The sequence below is a fragment of the Adiantum capillus-veneris genome, chromosome 18 (genome assembly GCF_014529385.1).
Source record: "Adiantum capillus-veneris isolate H3 chromosome 18, ASM1452938v2, whole genome shotgun sequence".
NCBI classification, from domain to species: Eukaryota; Viridiplantae; Streptophyta; class Polypodiopsida; order Polypodiales; family Pteridaceae; genus Adiantum; species Adiantum capillus-veneris.
In genome coordinates this window covers 11,335,331-11,345,430 of record NC_140948.1, presented here as the reverse complement: position 1 = coordinate 11,345,430, position 10,100 = coordinate 11,335,331, and the positions used below count along the sequence as shown (strand labels likewise).

The 10,100-nt window shown below is 40.1% G+C and overlaps 1 protein-coding gene across 1 annotated transcript; it reads left to right on the top strand.

Moving 5' to 3' along the window:
- Positions 1-551: 551 nt before the first annotated feature.
- On the top strand, positions 552-2,331 carry CCOAOMT1 (S-adenosyl-L-methionine-dependent methyltransferases superfamily protein). Its single transcript, XM_086488321.1, has 5 exons — positions 552-927; positions 1,038-1,117; positions 1,335-1,479; positions 1,552-1,683; positions 1,872-2,331. Exons 1-5 carry the CDS (start codon positions 796-798, stop codon positions 2,163-2,165), a joined length of 783 nt encoding a protein of 260 aa, XP_086344447.1. The 5' UTR covers positions 552-795; the 3' UTR covers positions 2,166-2,331.
- The last annotated feature ends 7,769 nt before the right edge of the window (positions 2,332-10,100 follow it).

The following is a 10,100-nucleotide window of genomic DNA, read 5'->3' as shown; positions in this document are numbered from 1 at the left end:
GGCGTTCTTCCTCCATGGCAAAATTTAATTGGCTGGAGTTGAGGCACTCTTCCGCGGGGCCCTCCATTTTTCTTCCGAACCCCCCCCCCCCCCCCCCCCCCCCGTCGGAAGAGTTGATGGCCTCTCTCAGCCCCCTTCGCTTTTTCACTTTTCCTCCTCCACACTGTTCACACTAGGCGACGGCACATTTAAGAAACCTTGTTTCTTCTACCGATTCAGTCTGAACCCAGCCTAAGATGGCTTCAAAATATGTAAGACCTAGGCAATATGCTTGTGTGTGAGAGAGAGACCCATTGGATGAAAGCGGAACTGCCCCCTCTCTCAGTTTCTATCCACCAACCAAAACACACACACACACAAGGTGAGCAGATAAAAGGTCAGTCGGTAAATTGGTGGCAAGGCGAGAGAGAAAGAGAGAGAGAGAGAGAGAGCGGGGCGGGGCGGGGGAGGGTCCTACAAGGTGGGTGCGCCTGCCCGCACTTGCTGCACTCTTTTCTTTTGTGTTTGGCAAGGTAGAAAGAAAGGGAAGGTGAAGGTGATGGTGGTGCTGGGGATCATCATAGCAACCGCATCGCTTTCTATAAATATATTGTAACTAGTAGAGCTTGCTGCGTGGTAGCTGACCTATTGTGCGCGGGCCTGTGTCTACACGCCTTCAACACAACTTTGGCCACCACCACTCCCACTCCAGGCCTAGTGCCCTTAATCCTTGGACTCACTTTCCCCGTAGTTGCATTGTCGAGCTGCTTTGCCCGTGCCTGCATTGATCTCAACTCACCCTCTTCAGCAGCAAGCATGTCTGCAGCAACCGAGGTCACAAATGGGCAGCAAGACCCCAAGTCCAGGCAGGAAGAGGAGGTGGGGAAGAAGGGGAGACATTCGGCAGTCGGCCATAAGTCGCTTTTGCAGAGCGATGCTCTCTTCCAAGTAAGTCTATAATGCAGCTCCTTCTTTACATTACTGAATATGTATGTATGAGAAATCCTACATTTCTCGCATGTATCAATGTGGCTTTTAATTTCTCTGTGCATCTTCAGTACATCTTGGAGACGAGTGTATACCCTCGAGAGCCTGCTCCCCTGCAAGAGCTCAGAGAGATGACGGCCAACCATCCTTGGTAAGTCTCGATCCCCCTACTTCTCTCCTTTTACACTTTACTTGCGTGGATGGAGGGACTCAGAGGACTTTCTCTCACTAATTGCTGAAAGCCTTCCGAAAAGCTCCATGATGATCAATCGAAGTGAAATGGAGAGAGAGAGAGAGAGAGAGAGAGAGAGAGAGCTAGTCTTAACCTAATTATTTGTACGTTGGGTTGTTTGTTGTGTGGAATGAAGGAATTTGATGACCACATCCGCCGATGAAGGCCAATTTTTGATGTTGCTAGTAAAGCTCATCAATGCCAAGAACACCTTAGAGTTGGGTGTCTACACGGGCTACTCCCTCCTAAGTACTGCGCTGGCGCTTCCCGAGGATGGCAAGGTGCTCTTCTTTCACTATAGACGGTCATGACTTTCTTGGAATTTTCTCATTCGAATTAGTCTTTGGCCTCAGATCATTGCTATGGACATCCATAGGCAAAACTACGAGCTTGGTGTGCCCTTTATGAAGAAGGCAGGAGTGCATCACAAAATAGACTTTCGTGAGGGACAAGGTCTTACTTTGTTAGAAGAACTTATGCAAGATGTAAGTAGTATCTCCCACTCTTGGTTTTTCTATGGTCCTCTAGAAAGCATCACATTGGATTCTCTAGAAAGTGCACACAATTCTTCATTTGGTGTGGTATTCAGATAGTGAAAGTACTGCAAAAGATTATGTGAATGTACTTAGGCTTGGAGCAAGTCTTGTTATAAATGGCTCTCTGTTGAATGCAGGAAAAGAATTTGGGCTTCTTTGATTTTGCATTCGTCGATGCTGACAAGGACAACTACTTAAATTACCATGAGAGGATTATCAAGCTAGTGAAGGTGGGGGGACTCATTGGTTATGACAACACTCTATGGAACGGTTCTGTAGCTACGCCTGATGACACACCCTATCCCAAGTACGTCAAGTTTTATAAGCCTTTTGTGCTTGAACTCAACAAAGCCCTCGCAATTGACCCACGTATTGAAATCAGCATGGTCCCTGTTGGAGATGGCATCACACTCTGTAGAAGAATTCAGTAAAGTCATCCTCATTTTTCTTGATGGACTTGCAAAGGTCCAGCTGGATGATTCATATACATACAAAGTTAGGACCTCAATCACCTTGATTCAAGAATAACAGCTCATGTCATCCACATATATATGCATTGACAAATTTAACATCATAATGACAAAATTATTTGTGTCATAGATTGTGTTGTCTTTGTATGAGAGATGATAGGATACATCTTTCTTGGAGAATTATCATGAGTTTTTGTTATTTCACGCTAAATTTTATTGATGCTATGTTGTTGGCATAGTAAGGCCCTTAAAGAACAAAAGACATCATGTTAGGTTGAAAAGGGCTTGCTATCTTTCCTCATAAGCAAAAACTGTAGGATGTCTTGTGATTGTTATTGTAAGGTAGAGTAATCCATCAGCCTTAGGAAGTTGTGTTTCTCCAAGATTTATGATTCTTTGAAGTACATTGTTTGTTATCTATAGTGTCATTATGTGTAAGCCTCCTGAATTTATGTTTCAAATCTGGGTAATGTTCACTAATGTTGCCCCTTGTGACCAAAACTTGATGATGTGAAGAGCTTAAGGTAAGTCAGAAGGATATAATTGACATTGGGATGCATATTGGGGCGTGCACATGGATCATTAGTTCTCAAGAAGTATGTGATTAGCATGTTGTTGATGAGGTATTTGCATGTGTTGAGGTCTTAATTCTCCATTCGTAAGACCACATCGAGATCTCACTTGAACCGCGGTAGCTCCCGTGGATCCCTCATAATCAATGTGAACACACTTCGCATCTTTCTAATGGTTTTTCAGTCATGCTTCAACAGATCAAACAAAGCATTATAAAATTCTTTGAACCTGCTAATGCAAAGCTCTAATTCTACAACCACCATGAATATAAATTGCAACCTTAGAAGGAAATTTTGATAATTCAAAGAATATACTAATGGGCATTACTCAAGGTCCACATAGATGGCCTAAATTAGATGTTCGAGGTTAAATGTCAATGGTCTCTCTCTTATTACCTCTCTTCTTCGTTAGCACCATGTGCATGCCCCTTCTTAGTTGGGTATTGCTTCAAGTCCAAAGCAAAAATGGGAGACTTTTCCATTTTATCCATATCCGTAGTATGCTTTTTATGTTCCAAAGTATGTATGGAACATCCTAGACATCAAAAAACCTCCTACTCTCCTTCACCATGTTGAACTGCAAGACTTAACAAAGTCACATTGAGGCTAAAAGATTGCTGATGCAGGATCATATGAAAGCTAAACATAAGGAGGTTCACCTAGAGAAAATGTGTCTAATATTCAAAAACTTAAAAGATGGAAAGTTTAACCCCCTAAAGTCCTAGTATGGATTGACTTCGGAAATCTCTCTTGGAGTATTATCCTTGGATTAAGGAGGTTGTTTCCCAACCAAGTAGAGTCTTGGTGGAAAAAATCAACCGATAAAATCAATGACACATGGTATCCTCATGTACTTGTGGATGTTGACTTATAAACTAAACACAAGGAGGTTGTTGACCTAAAGGACCCTTTAGGAAATTTATTACACCATTAGAAAATCATCTACAATAACTTTTCTAATGCTTGCTTTCATTCCTTTAGGCAGGGTCATCTTATCAATGACTTTTCTTTGTTAAATCAAGAGGAGGAATTGTCAAGACCTTGCAAATGAACAAACATTACCCATCCCAAATGTTTATCTTAAAGGACTATATGCAAAGTACTCTTTCCTAAGAAGTCTCTAGGTTGAGTACATGGCAATAACTAGAGGAATAACAACAATATAAGGGCCAACATGTTTGCAGTGCTACCTAGTTATATGCTTCACCCCATTGCCTATACTGCCCAAGAGGATGCATCTAAGTACATACATCTAGAGGACATACCTATCCTTTTGGTACATGCTAATGATTATGGCACTTTGGAGACTCTAATTAGTCCATAAAATAATAAGGAAATAAATGGCATTTGTTTTACAAAAGTTAAATGATGATGATGTTCTTAGTTTCCCAAATCTTGAGGATAAAGAGATAGGTAAGGATAGAGGTCTAGATCTTGCAAGCACATACACACATAACAAACATAGCACACAATGAAGATGGAGGTTGAAAGTTGCCTCTTCTTCTTCTTCAACACATAAAATGATAGGATGGTCTACAAAAACATTAGTAAAGAAAAAACATAATGAAGTGAGTATGCACAACGATTAATGTGAAATTGCTATAAGTGAGGTGGTAACATAAGGGCTATCACTCTTGGCAGGTAAACCATGCTAGTGATGTCTAGGTATAGTACCATTGACAATGATCTTTGTGCCCACATTCTCATGCATGTGATACATGTAGTGAGAAGTCATCTAGGAAAACCAGGTTTAAGCTTGATATCTCAACACTTCTCCTATGTTCAAGACCATCTCTAATACTCCAAGCATCCAAACTACTTGAGCTTCTCTACTCCTAGTGCCTTTGTGAGGATATCTGCAATTTTATCGTCTTTCCTTGCGTACCTCATGTTGATATTGCTAGCCAAGTCCATGTCTTTGAGGAAGTGGTAGCGGACCTCAATCTTCTTCATCTTTGCATAGAGCATTGTGTTCCGTGCCCATTGTATGTTGTTGAGGTTGTCACAGTGGGCTAGCAACAACTAACCTTTGAATCTGTATCCCCCAATCTCTAGGCAGCATTTGCAATCATGCTACCACACACGCTGCTACTCTACCCACCCTATACTTCAATTCTATACTTTATATAATAACCATCTGAGATATCAAGCTCAACACATGGTATGCGTGGGTGACTTTTCGCCGACATTTTACACTAGCATGAGATAGAAAAAACAAGGTACTATAATTGGACTTTACTGAATTGGTCCATCTAGCAAGATACCTAGCCCCTTATCTTGCCATCTTGCTCACTAGTGATTCCACGTTGATCGTTATGCATTGTGTGTATACCTTTTTATGTTATGTAAACCATATCATAATTTTGAGTAGTCAATCAAGAAGAAGAAGAAATAACTTTCAACCTCCACCTTCATTGTTTGCTCTCTTGGCCGTGTGCATGTATGCTTGCAAGAGCTCAAGCTCACTCCTTTTCTATCTTTGTACATGGTATCAAAGTCTGGTTGTGGCTAAGGATCTATGGGTAGCAAGCATGAGTAGCAGAGGAAGAGTTTGAGGATAAGGGTTTCTGAGCTCCCTCGTGTGTTGGTGCTCCAATTTTGATGATTTTGTGGAAGTTCAAGTGGTTTAGAACTCTATATACTTGTTTGAATTGAGCATGTATAGTCAATTGGATTACTATCTTGGGCACATTTTTCCCTCCCTTCAAAGTTAGAGTGTGTTCACATGCAAGAACCCTAAGGTTTGGGTTTCTACAAATCTTCCATTTTGGTGTTGTCGAAAGCTTGGTTGGTACTGAATTTCCATGGCTAATGTATAGTGGTGTGAAACATTATGTTGGATGTACTTACTATACAGCACGTCGCACGGATACTGACAATCGTACCGGATGAAAATAAACTAGTTATAAAAATCTTGTGCCTTGATATAACCGTCGGTACAAACGCGTTGGTATAATTGGTGTCGGTATACATGATGGAATATAAAAGTGCATATCGACACGCATACCAACGCCTATTTGGACGCTCATATCAATGCCAAAACTTGTTAAAAAAATTAGCAGAGAAGGCTGGCATCTGGTGCTACATATACTGCAGCATAAAAACTAGCCCTCTCTGCTCAAAGAAGAGAGTGCAAAAGCAACCACACTCCAGCTTTGTTTTGCCTGAAAATTCCACAGATGTGTGAGTACATAATGACCATGATGAGATCCACAAAATATAACACTCACAAACCATTATCATTGTGTAAATCAACGCAAAACCGAATTTTGAAACCATAACCTTAAGCATAACCATAACCATACCTCAAACTATAACCATAACCGAATGCTGAAACCATAACCATAACCATTGTGTAAATTGCAAAACATAACCAAAATTGAATTTTGAAACCATAACCATAACCTCAAACCATATTTCTAACCGAATTCTGAAACCATAACTATAACCATCATGTAAATCGCAAAACATAACCATAATTGAATTTTGAAACCATAACCATAACCATAACCATAATCTCAAACCATAACCATAACCAAATTTTGAAACCATAGTCATAATTAAATTCTAAAACCATAACCATAACCATCGTATAAATTGCACAATATAACCATAATTGAATTTTGAAACCATAACCATAAGCTTAAACATAACCATAACCAAAACAAACATAACCATAAACATAACAGCTACCATCTAAAAGTATATATGAACCAAAACATAAGTAGCTATACATCAACATGTACAAATAAATAAATAAATATATATATATATTGACCATATCGATCAAGGTAAGGCCTCCTAGCCGATGTCTCTCCCTCATCTTGAAGCTGCATAAGAAGATCTCATAGTCCATGCTTGAATCCATATTCCTCCCTCTATTCGTCGGAGGACGCTTCATGACAAGCTCCTCTAATATAAAAACTTAACCATAAGATAAACATTAGAAAAACATATGTCTATACGCTATTTAAATAGTGTATGACACTTACAAACTCATGTCAAAGAGTCTGATATGGCTTTGTATTTGTCTCATGCTTGAGATCGATTACGTGACGTCGTTGCAATAGCCACGTCTATGATCCAGTCAATAGTCTGCTGGCATGTACTCTCTATGAATGACATCAATAATATATTTTTGTATCTCTGCATCCTAAGCACCCAATGCTCCATCACAGAGTGCCCAAACTACACTATACAAAGCTAGTGAACCCTCTGACACATTGCCTTTTTGGCGCTATCCATAATTGGTGCCCCATCCCTGGTCTTGTACACCTTACTAGGATCAAGCTCATGAGATTCCCATGGTGTACCTGGGTGTACTACCATTGAAGAGAGAGGTAGACTCTCTCTTAGAGGTGTAGATGCATCAGTACCTCCACTACCACAATAGCCATCATCACCACCTAAACGATGAGATCTACGTCGTCTTAAAGAGGAACGAGTAAGCACAGTCTTCAGTGTAGATCGACCAATCATCGATGTAACTGGGATGCTGGTCTGAGGTGCGATGCCACCAGTCATTATGACTGGAATGCTAGTCTAAGAGATCGGAGCAGCTGTAGATGGTCTAGAAGGGCTTGCTATTCAAAATTGATGTTTGTACGTACATTGCTCTAGGAAAATTGTGAGAAGAAAGAACGCATCTGCTTTGATGACATGCCAGTTGGAGTAAAACTTGGAGAGTATGGCTCCTCGTCATCTGCTATGGCTGCAAAAACTAATTTGATATATGCAATACGTTAGTCCACTTAACCACAAAGAAACATCTCAAGCTACACAAATAAACCAAAAATCACTAGGAATTCACTGTTAACACTAATTAAAATCCATTAATCAAAAGTAGACATTACAAGAGAGTTCTTAACCACAATCACTAGTCAAAATCTCATCTTCTATGAGATCTAATGCACCAAAGACATCTATCTCTACGTGAACTTTTGCATCTATGTAATCAAACTCCATGGATCCATCCATCTCTACATCTATCTTAGTATCTGATCGCTTATCTTTAGGTTCAGGAATCGGCTTGAGAAGAGCACCGACTTCAACCTCAGGATCTTCATCACAATCATCAGCAATCTATGCACGAAGCTTAGGTGTCTCTTTGTTCTCAACCTCCAATCCTTCGTAGACTCGTCTACTCTAAGGAGAAACTTGGATGAAAAAGAGCCAACTTGGTTTACTCAAACCTTCTTCATCTTTTTTCTTTCACATTGGATCTATGATAAACACAACCTGAGCACAATGCTGCAAAAGAACAAACATATCCCAAACATCTGTCCACACATGCCTAGAGTTGACTTGAATTAGTCGACTCCTATCTTTACACACAGCTGCCTGTGGACCACTAGTAATAACCTTGAACAACTTCACATCAAAAATGAAAATATCAAACTTTGATGTCTTGGATATAGCCAAAGTATTCAAGTTGACCAGTCTGTGTATTGTCATCCTTGGCACTACTCCGACTTTCTTGAACAAAGATTGCCCTGACACCAATGTCAAAAGTGACCCTTCGTTCGTTTATCTATTGCACTCTGAAGTGTTGGCTATGTGACCACAAATCTCCGTATTTGTGATACTAGTGGCACATAAAACAATTTCATACTCACATTGCATATATATTTATGTGGTTAAATAAAAAAAGTAGGTAGAATACATACATGCCAATTGCATTCCCTTAACATCTCCTCTTTCTCTTCAGTGATCAATACTCCATTTTGCTTTACCTCCAATATTGTTGCATCGAGCCCGTGTCTAGTAGAAAATATATTGAAGGTGATATGGAAAGGGAAGATTTCTAGTGATACGATTGCGCTTGAATCGCATCTGATCAGTGAAACGTTGTTACTTTACCACTTCATACTTTTGCATGACTTCTGAGTTGAGAAGACAAAATCTCATAACCTTTTCATGCATTTTGACATCCATCTTCTCATAATGCTCTATCCCTATGGCTCCTCCCTAGTCACCTTGGTGTTTGTCTCAGAAATCGACAATCGGGGAATCCCTGGGTCAATTGAACCCAAGAGCTCACTGATAAAAACAAAGACTCCTGCATAAGCCATCCTTCGGCTATGCTACCCTCAAGGCAAGCCCCTTGACAAACAAAACCCTTTTAACGTCTTCAAAAATCTCTCCAAGAAGAACATCCATCCGTAATGGACCATTCCAGCTACTGCAACTTCATCAACCACATGCACAAGTAAATGCATTTGGATAGTAAGAATGTTGGTTGGAAAATACTTCTCCACCATACACACTACCTCTATAGCATTTAAGAGAGCTACATCTATGTTGTCTCTCCTATCTCTTTTGATGAGATCCAATGCACTAACTCACTAATCTTGTAAATTGTGTTTCTTATGTCATTTGTCAGGCAGTCTTTGATAGTGATTAGTAGGATAAATTGTAAAACTTTATGCCAATCGTGAGACTTAATACCACTTAGTTTGTCATCATTAGTAAAAGGTTTTTTAAAGCATCGCATACTCCTAGTAAGAGTTTTGAATGTAGATATGAATTTCTTTACTTGTTGCTCCTCTGCCTTTCTCAAAACCCATGGAGCTTTTGGAATAGCGCAATTTCAATGGTCTTACATTGAGGTCACATCTCTGGCATTAATCCCATGGCTTGCAGGTCATCTCTTTGTGCCTTGCTATCCCTTTTTCCAATAATGGTCTTCAACATGATCTCCCCCACATTTTTTGAGATATGCATTGGGTCAACCAAACATTGATAAGAAAGACACTTCAATATGGAAGGTCATGAAAAATAGAGAGTCTTTTCATCCTAGGTGTAATAAACCTCCTGATTCTTGCCACATGTTCTTCCAGCCACTCACCTTCAATGGATGCATGTTGTGTTTGCATATATTTGGTCCACTAAGCTCATGAACTTCAGGAAAAAGTCATCCATGCTCCTTGCACACTATCTTTCCCAAAAAGTCAAGGTGATGGAAGCCAACTCAAGGACCACATAGCGGACATGCATGGTTGTTCAAGTAGCTCAAACCTTTAAACCAAAAGAAAGAACAAAAAGGAGATCAAGCATTGAACAAGCACCACCTATAGAATGCAAATAGATATGGGTTTCAAAGTACTTACTTGAATATTCACCAAAGCCTGGTCAATCTTGCATGGTCCACATGAGGATTCCTTGCACATAGGCGTGTCGTCAACCAACTGATCGGTTAGGACATGCCAACCACATCAATACCTGTCCACAAGATTTGAAGCTCTTCTATAAGTGGTGTCAGATAAACATCCATGTTTTTTACCTTGTACCACAAGATTTGAAGCTCTTCTATAAGTGGTGTCAG

Coding starts and splice junctions, on each gene's coding strand:
- CCOAOMT1 (XM_086488321.1), top strand. CDS start 796: ATGTCTGCAGCAACCGAGGTCACAAATGGGCAGCAAGACCCCAAGTCC. Junction 928..1,037: donor AGAGCGATGCTCTCTTCCAA/GTAAGTCTATAA, acceptor GTGCATCTTCAG/TACATCTTGGAGACGAGTGT. Junction 1,118..1,334: donor ATGACGGCCAACCATCCTTG/GTAAGTCTCGAT, acceptor TGTGGAATGAAG/GAATTTGATGACCACATCCG.